The 16,099-nt window shown below is 47.2% G+C and overlaps 2 protein-coding genes across 2 annotated transcripts in view; one reads left to right on the top strand and one right to left on the bottom strand.

Annotated features, from left to right (window-relative positions):
- The window catches only part of RRP12 (ribosomal RNA processing 12 homolog), a 48,010-nt gene extending 40,704 nt beyond the window's left edge, over window positions 1-7,306 (bottom strand). Inside the window, exon 1 of the mRNA XM_072805830.1 lies at window positions 7,167-7,306. The gene's annotated coding sequence lies outside the window, so the exon portion shown is untranslated. The remainder of the gene's footprint in view (window positions 1-7,166) is intronic.
- A 396-nt stretch (window positions 7,307-7,702) lies between these two features.
- On the top strand, window positions 7,703-15,240 carry PGAM1 (phosphoglycerate mutase 1). The gene is made up of 4 exons (XM_072805826.1): window positions 7,703-7,998; window positions 12,004-12,278; window positions 12,829-13,009; window positions 14,117-15,240. The coding sequence occupies exons 1-4, from the start codon at window positions 7,860-7,862 to the stop codon at window positions 14,284-14,286; spliced, it is 765 nt and encodes a 254-aa protein (XP_072661927.1). The 5' UTR covers window positions 7,703-7,859; the 3' UTR covers window positions 14,287-15,240.
- Window positions 15,241-16,099: the final 859 nt, after the last annotated feature.

The raw sequence follows: 16,099 nt of genomic DNA, 5'->3' as shown, positions 1-16,099 counted from the left end.
GGTTTTGTCTAGAAGAGTTTGCCTTTTTCTAATTCACCATCAACACTGGAGCAATGGCCCTAGAAGTGAGGATAAATTACTCCCAGGAAGGGGATTTTCCAGAACATGAGTGTGTCTATGGAAGAGACCACCTCCCAATATTTTTTTTTTTTTTAATTTATGATAGTCACAGAGAGAGAGAGAGAGAGAGAGAGGCAGAGACACAGGCAGAGGGAGAAGCAGGCTCCATGCCGGGAGCCTGACGTGGGATTCGATCCTGGGTCTCCAGGATCGCGCCCTGGTCCAAAGGCAGGCACTAAACCGCTGCGCCACCCAGGGATCCCACCTCCCAATATTTGAAACAAAAAGCTGAATCTATTACTTACAGAGAGCAGAGCAATGCCTGTAGGGTGCGATCTCCCTGAGGGGGAGCAAGGATCTTCTATAAGGTCCTGGGAGGTATGAAGGTCCATGATGGACCTACTTCCAGGAGGCAGAGTTTAGGGACTGGTTGGTGATGCAGAGCATGGCTGTTGCTGATGGGCTGGCTTACTGAAGTGTAGTCACTGAGGCAAACTCATTGTTCAGTAAAAGAAAAATAAACTGTCACTGCAGGACAATCTTTGGAAAATAGGAACTTTTTTTCCTCAAGTGACGTCTAACTCAAACCATTCGCCCTCCCAAGGGCATTTCACTTTAACAGTGGACCATGTTTGCTCAAGGCGATAGATCTCCAGAGGATTTAGAGGCTGTCTGGGGTGAGGCTTCTGCCTGGTCCAGGCTGTGGCAGGAAGGTTGGGCATCCATCACCTCCCTCCAAAGTCCTGGGGCTGGGTGTTCCCCAGACAGGGATCAGGGAGAAAAACCGGTTGCACAGCCGGGAAGGCCCTGGCCTAGGGTCACCTAAGAAGTCACAGATGGGGCCTAGGCGCCTGACTCCCTGCCATTTGTCTGGAAGGAGACGTGAGGCACCTAAAGACAGGGTTTGGGTCCTAAGGCCAGACAGACCTCCAAGTTTTTTGTTTCTTTTTGTTTTTATAAAAGATTTTATTTATTCATGAGAGACACAGAGAGAGGCAGAGGGAGAAGCAGGCCTCCTGCAGGGAGTCTGATTCAGAACTGGATCTCAGAACCCTGGGATCACGACCTGAGCCAAAGGCAGATGCTCAACCACTGAGCCACCCAGGCGTCCCTCTCATGGATTTTTTAAAGCAGCTTTATTGACATATAATTCACATACCATCTATTTCACTCATTTAAATTGCACAATTTAATGTTTTTAGTTCACTTCATGGATATGTGTAACCATCACCACAGCCAATTTTAGAACATTTCATCACCTCACAGGAAACTCTATGTGGCCCCCCCATCTCCCAGCTCTAGGCAAGCACAAATCTACTTTCAATCTCTATCGCTTATCTCTTCTGGACATTTCATAGCAATGGAATCACATATTATGTTACCTTTTGTGCCTGACTTCTTTCACTTAGCATACTATTTTCAAGGTTCATACAGGCAGCACACATCAACGCTTCATTCCTTTTTATGGCTGAATATTCCACGGCATGGATGTATTGCATGTCGTATATCCATTCATCAGCTGATGGACACTTAGGTTGTCGTTTGGGCTTTTGTGAATAATGCTTTTATAAACATTTGTGTATGGGTTTTTGTGTGAATGTTTGCATTTATTTCTCTTGAATATACACCTAGGAATGAAATCACTGCTTCACAGGGTAACACCATGTTTAACTACTTAAAAAACTCATGTGAGTTTCTGATTGTTGCTCTTTCTTGTCCACATTTCTTAGGCCAGACAACCCTGAGCTGACTCCTGCTATCACCTCCATGAGATAGGCATTTCCTCCACTGCTGTCAGAAATATGACAGCCACCAGCTCCCCTGCTCTACCACTAGCAAAATCCTTAGCAGGCATATTGGAAACCTGGTTGACCACCTTGCTGTTGGCTGACAGGTACCTTTGACAACTTTCCTCAGTCAGTAAGTAGTCACCAAGTACAGACATAAAAACATCTCTGACATATGTATTGAATGTACATGCACGGCCATGATCATACATCCCTCAGATCTCATACAGCTGGTGGACCCAGGGGCCCAGCTGTGTCACTCTGAAGTCCTTCACAGCATTCAGACAGAGGCCATGCTGCCCACAGGCTGCCAAGCCATGACTTAATATTCCTGCATCAAGGATATAGAGGCAAAGCCTGCTTGGAGGGGTCTTGGCTCCAGGATTCCTCAACAGTCTTACTGAACTTCCTCAGAAACATACAGCAGTCCAGATGCTTCCACCCACCCTGTCTTCCTCTCCTTCCTTCACTTGGGTCACAACTCTGTCATTTCCTGTCTCAGGCATTTCCCCTAATACATTTCATGCAAATCCTGTCTGGGCAACTGCTTCTCAGAGATGCTATACTAACTCATCCCACTAGTCTCTCATCATTCACTAAACTTAATATGAACTATTCACAAATAACAAAGTGTCTGTCTTGTACTTAGAGTTTTTTTTAAGATTTTATTTATTTATTCATGAGAGACACAGAGAGGCAGAGTCACAGGCAGAGGAAAAAGAAAGCTCCATGCAGGGAGCCCCATGTGGGACTCGATCCCAGGGCTCCAGAATCACGCCCTGATCTGAAGGCAGATGCTCAACTGCTGAGCCACTCAGGCGTCCCAGAAATTAACCCAAAGAAACAGACTAGGAAAATGGTTCTAGGTGAAAGAAAGTAGAAGGGTCAAAAAGATTTGCCTATTGCCCCATGAGCAGTTTTATCATTGTAGTTATGACATGCAGGGCCTCGAGGCAGAGGCCCCCCCCAGTGGTTCTTTTTATTTTTTATTTTATTTATTTATTTATTCATAAGAGACATAGAGAAAGAAGCAGAGACACCGGCAGAGGGAGATGCAGGCTTCTTGTGGGGAGCTTGATGCAGGACTCTATCCCAGGGGATCATGTCCTGAGCCAAAGGCAAACACTCAACCATGGAGCCACGCAGGCATTCTCCCAAAGCTGGGTTTTGAGGACAGAGAAGGAAGGGGGTGGTCAGGGGAGTTGTAGGAACCCACAAGTCCACAGGAGTGCTGTTGTCTATTCCAGCCACACTAATTCCTGTTTATCCTCAGATGGCAGCTACAGAGGGTTGGACAGGACTTTCAGGCCTCCTTGAAGCACTCTTCCTTTCTTACAAGCCCAGAGTCCCAGGGCACTAGCTAGGATCACCTGGGCTCACTGTCTCTCGGAGATAGAAATCCTGTCTTCCTCAGACAGCAGCTGAGCTGGATGTTTGCACAGCAGGCCATGAACTCTTAAGATGTTCCACAGGTAAGGACCTGGAGTGTCCTGCCAGGTGTCCTTGTGGGCCAGACGACAGCAGCCCCTCTTCCACCTCGCAGAGAACTTGGTCTGCCTCACTTCCATTCAAAATTAGGTCCTTCTTAGAGCAGCTGGGTGGCTTAGTGGTTGAGCATCTGCCTTTGGTTCAGGGCGTGATCCCAGAGTCCTGGGATCAAGTCCCATGTTGGGCTCCCCATAGGGAGCCTGCTTCTCCCTCTGCCTGTGTCTCTGCCTCTCTCTCTTTGTGTTTGAGGCAGAGACACAGGCAGAGGGAGAAGCAGGCTCCACACAGGGAGCCCAACGAGGGACTCAATTCCCGGTCTCCAGGATCACGCCCTGGGCTGAAGGCGGCGCTAAACTGCTGAGCCACCTGGGCTGCCCTAAAGTCTTTTTTTTTTTTTTTAATTGGAGTTCAATTTGCCAACATATAGCATATCACCCAGTGCTCATCCCATCAAGTGACCCCCTCAGTGCCTGTCACCCAGTCACCCCAACCCCCCCGCCCTAAAATCTTTTAAAAAATAAAATAAATTGGGTCTTCTGAATGTTTGGTGCTTGATAATGGAGTTGCATTTCTGTGGAAAAAATAAATGGGGCGGGAAGACTGAGAGAGGCCTTTATTGTTTTAAGGAGCAGTGGAGGGGATCTCTGGGTGGCGCAGCGGTTTGGCGCCTGCCTTTGGCCCAGGGCGCGATCCTGGAGACCCAGGAATAAATCCCACGTCGGGCTCCCGGTGCATGGAGCCTGCTTCTCCCTCTGCCTGTGTCTCTGCCTCTCTCTCTCTCTCTCTGTGTGACTATCATAAATAAAGAAAGAAAAATTAAAAAAAAAAAAAAGGAGCAGTGGAGGGTAATAGGGCTGTGCCCACTGATTATCCTTATCTCAGTTTTTGTAACAGCTTGACCAACAAGCTGCTTGGTTGAAAGCTGCTACCGTCCCGAGAATTTCCTTAGGTCTGGGGAATTAAAGCACTGTGTTGCAGGGGAACCTATCTGCCCGAAGAGTTTGGGGTTTTGAGGCTGGCTGGAGGCCTCAGGTGGAGATCAGGGCTTGTCATTAATGACTGTGCCTGGCTCAGGAGGTGACAGCTAAGAAGAGTCTGGAGCACAGATCCTCCTCCCCACTCTCCAGGCAGGAAGAGGGACTTATTTGGCTACAGTTGTTCCCTACAGGGCAGTGACGGTTTGCGAGCTGTGAGGTAGGTCCCTCAGGTTGCTCAGGTTGCTCCTAGAGCTGGACCCCAGCGGCAATCAGCCCTGCACTCCTACTTTGTTCTCAAGATGTATGAATTCCCTCCTATATCCACGCAGTCCTTTAGAAGAGCCCAGGAATCAACCGTGACAAATGTCTTCGTGTATGTGTTCAGTAGAGATAACAATTAAGATGAAAAAAAAAAAAAGCAGTTGAGGGCAAACCCCGCTGATTTATCCTTACCTTTGACTGACATTTGAGAAATCTCCTTGGTTTGAGAGGCTCTAAGCTTCTTCCCAGATTTGTGATGCTATGATTGTAGCTGAGTGAACCCACATCTCTGCCCAGAATTCTGGCCTCAGGCTGCAAAGCAAAGCAAGCCTTCAAGGTCTTCCCACAGTGCTCCCCATCCCCCTGCTCTCCTACTCTCCGGATCTCTCCAGGTTTCTAACTCCCTTCCTGACACTGCAAGCCCCTACTTTGAGGCCCTTCCCCGTGAATCACCTGTGATTTCTCACTGATGAATCTGGCCCCCTGCTCATCTCCTGCTCTTACTGACTGGTTCACTTCACTTTCCTCCTCTGTTACGTGTGAACTGGGGGTAACAGGAGGTGGGGGTAGCAGGAAGTGGGGAGTTGCAGAGGAGCTGCAGGTCTCTCCCAGCCCTGACACTCAGGGACACTCAGAGTCTACCAAGGGCAAAGGCATCATGCTAACTGCATGTGTGTGGAGGTGTGTATAAGATAGTAAAAAAAAAAAAAAAGTTAAGGTGACGTGCCTGTCCTCAAGGAGTTTCTAGTTGAGTTGATCTGATGTCTACCTTAAAGAGCTTCTGATGATTTAAGGAAGATATATATATTTTTAAAGATTTTATTTATTTATTTATGAGATATACAGAGAGAGAGAGAGAGAGGTAGAGACACAGGCAGAAGGAGAAGCAGGCTCCATGCAGGGAGCCTGACGCGGGACTGGATCCTGGGCCTCCAGGATCATGCTCCCAGCTGAAAGTGGTGCTAAACCGCTGAGCCACACAGGCTGCCCTGATATATATATTTTTAGAGATTTTATTTATTTATTCATGAGAGACACAGAGAGGCAGGGACATAGGCAGAGAGAGAAGCAGACTCCATGCAGGGAGCCTGATGTGGGACTCCATCCCAGGACTCCAGGATCATGACCTGAGCCAAAGGAAGGCGCCCAACCACTAGGCCACCCAGGTGGCCCTAAGGAAGATATCCTATAAGTGAGGTGCATAAAGTTATCAGAGTTCCCCAGAATTCCAAGGAAATGAGAGATGCCTTCTGGAGGCAGAGGAGGTTAGTAAAGGAATAAAATAGGATTCCCAGATTCTTTCCCAAGGCTGGTGGTACAGATGCCTTTGGCCCCCTGCCCCAAAGTATCCTAGTTACCCACCTATTCCAATCCTGGTGGGTAAGGCATAAGGCATCCCCTACCAGGCACCCTGCTAGAAGGGAATCTGTCCATGGTCCCCCCAGACTCATACATTTCGAAGTGGTACCCTTCATTAAATCTTTTTGCTTTCTTGGTCACACTGCTAATAAGATTATTGTTAGCAATGTATTTATTGTTATTATCTTGACTATTTGCTAGGCACAGTGCTGAATGCTTCCCATGCATCATCTCACTTATTCCTCACAACATCATTTTAGGTGGCTACGAATATGATTATTAACACGGTTTACAGATGGGGAAAATGAGGATGAGAAGTTAAGTGACCCATCTTAGGTCTCATGGGTAATCAGAAACGGAGTCATATTTGAACTCAGGTTTCTTCCCATTTATACCTCTTACTTATTGCATAAATGTGAGACCTCAACTAGACAGGAGCACAGAAATCTTGAAGCAGGGAGCAGGGTAAGGAGAAAGGGATATGGCAGGAGCTATGACTGCAAGTATGGATTAGGGCCAAGGCAGAGAGACAAAAAGTACAACCTGAGGAGCCAAGGTTAAGTCTGTAAAAGCTCTCCCTGAGAGAGCCTGGGTGTCAGGGTTGGGATGACCAAACATTAGGAACAAGTAGAGGGAGAACCTCCAAAGACAGAGTCTTTCAAGGATCCCACGTGGGCCATGCTGGGAGCTTGAACAGGAGGCCTTCCTAGGTAGTTCTCCCCTTGTGGCCCTAGGATTCTGTAAGCTCTAGGTGTGGCTTTTAGTGCTGGACCTTCACTGGTCATCTCTCTGGTCACTGAATTCCATTTTCTCCCAGCTGTAGAGGAGGGGGACAGGAGTGTTGTGGTTAGAGGGCACCCTAGGCCCTTGAACTGCCTGGGTTTGAGTCTTGGTTTCTCTTCCACTTCCGAACTGTGAATTCGGACAATTTATGTCCCTGATCCTGAGCACACTGGGATTTGGGAGACAGCCTCGGCTTGCATCCTGAGTCCTATAACCTTGGGCAGTTTACTTCATCCCTCTTTTCCTCATGAGTAAAAAAGGAAATATAATACCTGCCTCATAAGATCATTATGAGGATATGAGGATTAAATGAGTTAATGTTTGTAAAGAACTTGTAGCACTGGGTGGTCCTTTTTTTTTTTTTTTTTTTTTTTTGAGAGCATGTTTTTAACTTCTAGAATCTGTTAAATACAGCACAGTTCATTGTTAGCTGTTTACCTGTGGGTCTTACCTGCACTCCATTTGCTATGAAGGGCAGAAACACGTTCAACCCATCTCTGGCCCCGGCCTTCAGACCGACTCCAGGTTTGGAGCACAGTCCGCGGCTACTGACTGCGCACCGTCCAGGTAGCTGGGCACCAGCTGTATTCACTACGGCCACTCACCAACGAGGCTGGCGAGGCTAAGAGGCTGCCCCAAGATGCAAAGCCATACAACGAAGAGTGAAGATTCGAACACAAGCGTGTGACCCAAACTCCGCGTGCGGATGCAAAGGTAACCTGGCTCAGCTAAGCGCGGTTCAAATGATAAGGCCACTGTATCATGCAAATGGCCTGTGAATAACTGCGGCACCGGGGCGGCGCGGCGGCTCCCGAACGCCACGGCGGGCACGAGCCCAGCCCCGCCGCCTCCGGGCGCTTACGTGCGCTCCGTGACCGCCGCGGCGGACGAGCGGCCGCCGGCCGAGGCCGCATGCGCCCTGGCGCCCTCGAGCGCGCCCCTCCCCCCGGCGGCCGCAGCTTGGTCCCCGGGCGCATGCGCACACCCGGCGGGCGGAGGGCGGCCCCGAGCGAGTGGAAAGATTTGGGCGAGCGAGTGCGCGGGAGCCGGGCGGCGCGGTGCGATCGCGCAGGCGCGGCGGGGCCGGGCAGGGACTCCGGAATCTCGGCTCGCCCCGGTCCGCATCGCACGCCGAGCCGCCGCCATGGCCGCGTACAAGCTGGTGCTGATCCGGCACGGCGAGAGCGCTTGGAACCTGGAGAACCGCTTCAGCGGCTGGTACGACGCGGACCTGAGCCCGGCGGGGCACGAGGAGGCGAAGCGCGGCGGGCAGGCGCTGCGAGGTGCGGAGCGGGCCGGGCTTGTGGGTGGGGGCTGCGGAGGCCCCGGCGGGCGCCGCTCGGTGGCGGGCGCCGCTGGTGGGGGCCGCCGGGCTCGCCCCCGCGCCCGCCCCCGCGCCCTCCCGGAGCGGGGCGACCTTGGGTTTCAGCTCCCGGGCAATTTATTTTGCAGTTGACAAAATGGGCCCAGATTGCGGGGGGTGGGAGGGTCGACTTGCTCAAGGTCATCCGGTGGCGTGAGGGGCCGCGCCGGGAAGAGGACCGGGGGGCCGTCGCCCCGGAGGGCACAGCGTTCTCCACGACACCACCTCGGGAAATTCTTCCATTTTCTAGTCTGAGGATGTAGTAACTCGGGGACAGGTTATTACATTCCGTTGGATGCCCGGTGTCTCCAGCAGCCCTAACCGAGCCTTTTCAAGAGGCGGCAGCGGATCCTTGCGAAGCGTCAGACCACACGCTTTTCTCTGGCTGTGGGGGAGTAACACGGCGCCGGGGGGGGAGGGCTACGGGCCTCAGAAATCCACGTACTTACGTAGGCCTTTGCTATTCAGCATCCCCCAAATCCTTTGTCCAAAATGCATCTACAAGTGTGATTGAGCGAATGAATGAATGAAGGAAGGATTTGAGTTGATCCTGTGCACGATTCCATAAAGTAGATTTTATCCCCCTCCTTTCTGTCCCTCTTTATGGTTGGCAACAGTGAGAATTGTTACAGATGACTCGTTCAAGGTCGTATCTTTTTATTCCTAGTCCATCCCGCTTGCTTCAGTTGTGGGTTGAGTAACAGGTAGAAGCTGGGCAAAGGTGGAAGTGGTGGCAGTGAGATAAACTCGCCTTACCCAGGCGTGCCTCGCTTTGCGGGATAGCTCTCTGTGGTTCTGGAATGCTTTTTATAAGGAGGCATTCTCAACTGCCAGCAACTTGGAGAATTTCTCGGGTCTGAGGAGCTGCTTCCATTGTTGATTAGGGCAGATCCCGCCCTGCTGCCTTCTAACCTCTGGACATAGAAGCAGCCATTTAAAAGGGTCATTGATGCCTGATGTGGAAGAGGCATTTGACCTCATGTTACTCTAGCTTCTTGCCTTCACTGTAGATCCTTTAAAATGAAGCAAAGTTTTGGAAAGTATGGGAAATGTAATCCTGCTGGCTGTGTGCATGAGTGCTTTGGGATGGCCTGGTGTGACTTACATTAGGAGAGGCTGGGAAAGGGAAAGTGCTGGTGAAGGAGGCCATTTTCTCTCCTGTCTGGCAGGAAGAACTGTATGGGTCTGTGGTGGTTTGCTGAGGACTAGCCCAGGACAAAGATAGTTGCAGCTGTACCCTAAAACAGGGATGAAATGGTCAAACCTTAACAGAGCCTATTTCAGGTGTTTTAAGTTTAATTTTAGTAATCTCTACACCCACAGTGGGGCTCAGTCAGACCCTGAGATAAAGAATCACATGCTTTTGTGACTAAGCCAGCCCCCCTATTTTAAAGTAAATGTTGGTAGCATTAGTTAGAAAAATCTCATTTAAAATCTTAGTATCGGGGATCCCTGGGTGGCGCAGCGGTTTGGCGCCTGCCTTTGGCCCAGGGCGCGATCCTGGAGACCCGGGATCGAATCCCACGTCGGGCTCCCGGTGCATGGAGCCTGCTTCTCCCTCTGCCTATGTCTCTGCCTCTCTCTCTCTCTCTCTCTCTCTCTCTGTATGACTATCATAAATAAAATAAAAAAAAAAAAAAAAATCTTAGTATCTGTTATGGACATCACAAATGATTTTATTAAAAAAGACTAAAAGCAGAAATATGAATGGTGAAGACCATTATGAATAATGTAAGAAACCTAAAGTAAATACATTAGATTCTTCAGAGCTTTTTTTTTTTTTTTAAGATGTTATTTGAGAGAGATAGTGAGAGAAGCACATAAGTAGGGGCAGAGAGAGAGAGAGAGGGAGAGGGAGAAGCAGACTCCCCTGCTGAGCAGGGAGCCCAACTTGGGGCTTTACCCCCAAGGATAAAGGATTGTGCGCTAAGAGGAAGGCAGACACCCAACTGATTGAGCCACCCAGGTGCCCCTCTTAAGTGCAAATCATAGTAGGGTTTATAAACTCTTGAATTGTTTCAGGAAGAAGCTAGTGAGAACTGCTTCCCCATGCCATCTTCTCTCTGGGGTAGGATGAGGTCCACACCACATTATAGACCCCACCCCTGGGAGTGTCCTAGCCTATGCTTTTATTTAATGGGCAAGTTAACAGAAGAGGCCTTCGAGTTCTCTAGTTAAGAGTCCCAAGGGGAACTAATTTTCTCCTTGGGGACCTATTTGTATATCCAGTGGGAGGACCTCCATTGCAAGTGGAAATAATTGCAATGAAATAGCCAGTAGCTTTTCAGCATGGGAGATGAGGCTTGCACTTTGGATGGTTGCTTCCCAGTGACTCAGCCTTTTATTGGGGAGGGAGCCATTTCTCCCCTGAGTTAGGGAGGAGATGGTAATAGAGTCTACTAGGATTTGTCTTGAGGCTCAGTGATAAGATTTGTCATCTTTTCCTCTGTGGTTACTGTAGTGATGGGTTTCCTGGTGATTAATTGTCCCTTCCCCCATCAGCATAGTTCTTATTGGTCTCATTCTCAGTTGAATGACTGGCAGGAGAATTCACTTCACGTTGCATTAATTACTGTTGGCAACCTCAATATGAGGCAATACCCAGGAAGGTTTGTGCCGAATTTCAAAGAGGGGCTTGTAGCCTCATGGAGGAAAACACTACATAAAGAAAGGGCCATCTCCGTATTAAAGTGGGAGGGGGAATAATCCGTCATGAAATATGAAAGACGAATTGTTGGTTGGGGCAACATAACTCTTGATTACCACCCCTTAGTAAATAACTACTGTGTATGGAGGATTCATTTATAAATGAATCAGTGCACAGCATTTGCTCTTTCTGCTCTTTATCCAGAGAGTGGTTTCTCCTAAACTTAGTCTGGCAGTTGACCTAAGTAGGTACAGGCTGGCACTTGACTATAGCAGAAAGAAACTGGATTAAGAGATTGTGGTGTGATCTCCACTCCATAGTGAAAATATAATTTCAGGCAACAAACTGATGTTTTAATCAGCATCCTCTAAGAGCTCTTGCTGTGTCCTGATTGTTGGGAATTTAAAACCTATTTCCCCTAGACAAGAAGTCAGGACTGAAATATATTAGTAATTATTGGTCAGAAGTGACTGTTTTAACTAAAATATAAACATCCAGATCCTTAGGGGTTAGGAAAGTATGGCAGGAGCTAGAAACGGAAGTTATGAATTGGATTTCTGGGGATCATACAGCCTGGGTTTTAATCTCTCATGTATAAGCTGTGACCTTAGATGATGTGCTTAACTCCTCTAGAATGGGTTGTAAGGACTGTTATAAAGACAAAACAGGGATCCCTGGGTGGCGCAGCGGTTTAGCGCCTGCCTTTGGCCCAGGGTGCGATCCTGGAGACCCGGGATCGAGTCCCACATCGGGCTCCCGGTGCATGGAGCCTGCTTCTCCCTCTGCCTATGTCTCTGCCTCTCTCTCTCTCTCTCTCTCTCTCTGTATGACTATCATAAATAAATAGAAAAAAAAAAAAAAGAAAAAAAAAAGACAAAACAGAATTGTCCGGTGTATTTACAGATTATAAGCCCTCTGTAAATATTGGCTATTAAGAGATTCCAAGTTTTTAAGCATCCTTTTCTTGAAAGAAATGAAGCAGAAATAAGTTCTTAAAATGGGCTTAAGCTCACAGCATTCTGGGATTTAGGATAAGCAGCACAGATGGCACAGATTAGCTACTTGACAATATGTTTAGGTCTTGGGTTAGATAAGTTATTGTAAAACCCACTGGGAGGCATGTTGTCAACTAGAACATAAATCAACAAGTTTTACCTTCCATGAAGGTGCAGTAATATTTCCTGCTAGAGTATACAGACTAGTTAAACGTATATGTGAGAAAATTCTGATTCCAGAGTGGACCTGATTAACTTATCACTTTGAACTTATGATTCCCAGATGCTGGCTATGAGTTTGATATCTGCTTCACCTCAGTGCAGAAGAGAGCAATTCGGACTCTCTGGACAGTGCTGGATGCCATTGACCAAATGTGGCTGCCAGTAGTGAGGACTTGGCGCCTCAATGAGCGGCACTATGGGGGTCTGACTGGCCTCAATAAAGCAGAAACTGCTGCCAAGCATGGTGAGGCCCAGGTAAAGATCTGGAGGCGTTCCTATGATGTTCCACCACCTCCAATGGAACCTGACCATCCCTTCTACAGCAACATCAGTAAGGTATGTATGGACAAAATGGGGGTTTGGTTCACTCCACCTAGGACGGTGGGTTAGAACCCTGGCCGTGCTCTTTGTTAGCTTTTTATTAGTATCTGCCTAGTCCCATTGAGCTTATAATGATAGTGTTAATTGTAATTCCTCTTTTCCAAGGAATGACCTTCACTTGTTAAAAGATTTAGTTGATAGTTCTTTATCTAAGAATATATCTCCTTTTTATATCTCCACTGACCTCCTTTATAAAATCCATCCATAGTTGTTGGGCTTTCCCCTAAGCCAAGTGCAAGATTAAGTGAATTGGGAAGAGCCTTGTGCTTTTTTTTTTTTTTTTTCTTTTCTTAGTTTCTTTTGAATAATTAATCTTCCCAATAGTGGGTAATGGTGGTAGGAAGAGCAGCAAGATAGTAATTATCCCCTTTGCCAAATGCTCAGCTCCATTCTTTGTCCTTGTGAGAGACTTTCATCCATCACTTTGACCCCTCAGGGGATGAGGAGTGGGCAGGACAGATGTAACTGCTATTAATTGGTGAGTATGGATTTTTTTGTTGTTTAGGATCGCCGGTATGCAGACCTCACTGAAGATCAGCTACCCTCCTGTGAGAGTCTGAAGGATACCATTGCCAGAGCTCTGCCCTTTTGGAATGAAGAAATAGTTCCCCAGATCAAGGAGGGGAAGCGAGTACTGATTGCAGCCCATGGCAATAGCCTTCGGGGCATTGTCAAGCATCTGGAGGGTATGTACATTTTCCAGGGGAACCCTCAAGGAAGGATACAGCAAAATCGCCACTAATCAGGGACTTATTTCATGCAAAGGAGACCTTCAGGAAAAGGCTAGACATTGATAGCCTTGGAGGTAGTCTAGATTGACTCCTAGTCACTCTCTACCCATATTTCTTTTTCTTTTTCTTTTTTTTTTTTTAGGATTTTATTTATTTATTCATAGAGACAGAGAGAGAGAGAGGCAGAGACACAGGCAGGGGGAGAAGCAGGCATCATACAGAGAGCCCGACGTGGGACTCGATCCAGGGTCTCCAGGATCACGCCCTGGGCTGCAAGCGGCGCTAAACCGCTGTGCCACCGGGGCTGCCCTCTACCCATATTTCCTCAAAGCATCATAGACCTGTTGGGTACTTGTTCTGATATGCAAAGCTTCAGGTCCTCCTTCAGACCTGATGTATAAGCTGTATCTGTTACCCACATAATTCACGTACACATTATAGTTTGAGATGCTTACCTTTAGGCTAGGACTGCCTGTTGAAACTACTGATAAAAATCCTCCTTAATCACAACCTGGGGGGCAGCCTGGGTGGCTCAGTGGTTTAGCGCCACCTTCAGCCCAGGGCATGATCCTGGAGACCCGGGATTGAGTCCCACGTCAGGTTCTCTGCATGGAGCCTGCTTCTCCCTCTGCCTGTGTCTCTGCCTCTCTGTGTCTCTCATGAACAAATAAATAAAATCTTAAAAAAAATCACAACCTGGTACAACTTCACACATGAATGTCAATTTGCACCTTAAATTGTTTCACCTGAAGGCCTAGAGGCACAGGTGTGCTGATTTTTTGGTAGGCTGGTTGGACTACTACATAGGACATTTGAAATGTGTATGGGCCTGCTTTGCTGTGGGTTTCCAAACCCCACTTTGGGAGAGAGATCTGTGGTATTTTTATATTGCTTTTCAGTGGCTGAGGAATAAGTATTGGAGGCATTCTTTGGGTGACTGATCTGTAATACAGATCATTACTGTTACTACAAATATCAGAAAGGTTGTCTTGTTTTAATTCCTGCAGGGGTGACATGGATTTGTGTCTTTCTTGGCTGGCTGATCATGGTGTGTATTTTCAGGTCTTTCTGAAGAGGCTATCATGGAGCTGAACCTGCCAACAGGTATTCCCATGGTCTATGAATTGGACAAGAACTTGAAGCCCATCAAGCCCATGCAGTTCCTGGGGGATGAAGAGACCGTGCGTAAAGCCATGGAAGCTGTGGCTGCCCAGGGCAAGGCCAAAAAGTAAAGGCGAGCAGGCAGATTGCTTTCCTGAGGATACCTTCCCTGCCCATCCCATTTCTCTGCACTTCTTCCCTGCACATGTCACACTGACCGCATCTGTAGGCATCTTAAGTTTTAGCTGCAGATGGGGACCAGTGGCTCCTAATTTTGTTTAGCCATTTTGTTTCTTGCACCCACTCCCTTCATATATTCTAGTCAAATGGCACTTCTGGGGCATGGGTCCTCAGTCCAAGCTGAGAGAAGACTCGTATCCAAGAGTAGAGAATTAGTAACTCTGGGGTTTTTGTTACTGCTTTATTACTAAGGACCTGCTTGAGTAGGGGATGGGGAGAAGCCCTGCTAGGTGTGACCAATGAGAAGCAAGAGAGCTTATGTGTATTCCCAGGAGCTAGTCCTGTACTATTCTGTAGTCAGGTGAGGGCAGTGTGTGGCGGGCTCTAGTCATTCCAGTGGAAGATGAATGTAACCTGCACGGTGATTAAAGCAGTTATTTCCCCTCTGACCCCAAAGAGCTGGCTCCAGAAGATTGGGATCAATCTGAATGTTTTATGTGTTGCATTTACTTTTACAAAAAAAAAAAAAAGTATATATATATATACACATATATATATTAAAAATACAAAACAAAACCCCATCTGGGGTTTCTAGTGGCGGTTGAAATATTCCCACATGTGATCATCCAAAAATAAGCCATTCCTCACACCAACGTGGGATAAACTCCTTGACTTCCAAGGCCTAGGAGTTCATCCTGCTGTGTGTTTTAGAATCCCTCCCCTGCCTTAATGTTTTATGGCAGTGAAATGCCTCTTGATCATGTCCAAGTGTGTCTTTCAACTGTATCTATTTCTGATCATGTTCCAGTTGCTTGGCCCTGCCACTGGGGCCCAGTACTCATTGTGAGCATAACTGTACTAAATCTTTTTTCCAGATCAGTATAATAAAGGAGTGATGTGCAATATCTTCTGTGTGATATAGTGATACTTCTTATCTGAGGTCAGCTTGAACATTAAACTTGAAATGACTCTCATTACCAAGTGCTTGTATGACAGAATAAGAGCTTTAGGATAACCAATCACTTTATACAGCCTGGTCCCAAAATGGCATATCTTACTAGGTTTTCCACCTTAGGTTGGGGAGCTAAGGTGGAGGTGGGCAAGTCTGGGCTGAACTCTATTCCTATTGTCTCTATAGCTCTTGCTCAGTGATGCTCGTTTACTGACTACTCCATTTACTCCATTTTGAAACTCCATTATGCCTTTTGAGCAAAGTAACGGCTTATTTACCTTAAAAAGCGAATCTTTTTCTGTTAGAAAGTTGTATATACATACTTTTCATCTTCAGAAATTATACATAACTTAATAAAATGATTAAAAGGAGAATGATTATATATGTAATTGGGAAAAGACATGGCTCACATTTGTCTTTGAAAAGATCATGGGAACATGAGAGCTTACGAGGCAAGAGAAAGCTCATAATGCCTTTCTTTGTAGTAGGAGGAAGTAATGCCCTCTGTGAAGCTCATGAAGTTTCTCTGCTAGCCATTGGGTGAGGCACATTGTATCAACAGTCTCTCCACCACCTCTGAAAGGGCTGGTCTCCCCAATTTACAGAAGAAACAGGCTTAAAGAAATGGAGAAACTTGCCAAATATATGCGAAGTATTGGAACCCAGAGGAAAGATGTTCAACTAAAAGTCCTTTTTCTAAAATGTAAATACTTTTAATCATCTTGCCTCTCGAGTTTAGTTTAGTTTTTTTTTTTTTTTTAAGATTTTATTTATTTATTCATGAGAGACCCAGAGAGCAAGAGGTAGAGACA

The sequence above is a fragment of the Canis lupus genome, chromosome 29 (genome assembly GCF_048164855.1).
Source record: "Canis lupus baileyi chromosome 29, mCanLup2.hap1, whole genome shotgun sequence".
Lineage (NCBI taxonomy): Eukaryota > Metazoa > Chordata > Mammalia > Carnivora > Canidae > Canis > Canis lupus.
Note: the sequence above shows the minus strand (reverse complement) of the source record. Positions and strands in the feature narration are given on the sequence as shown.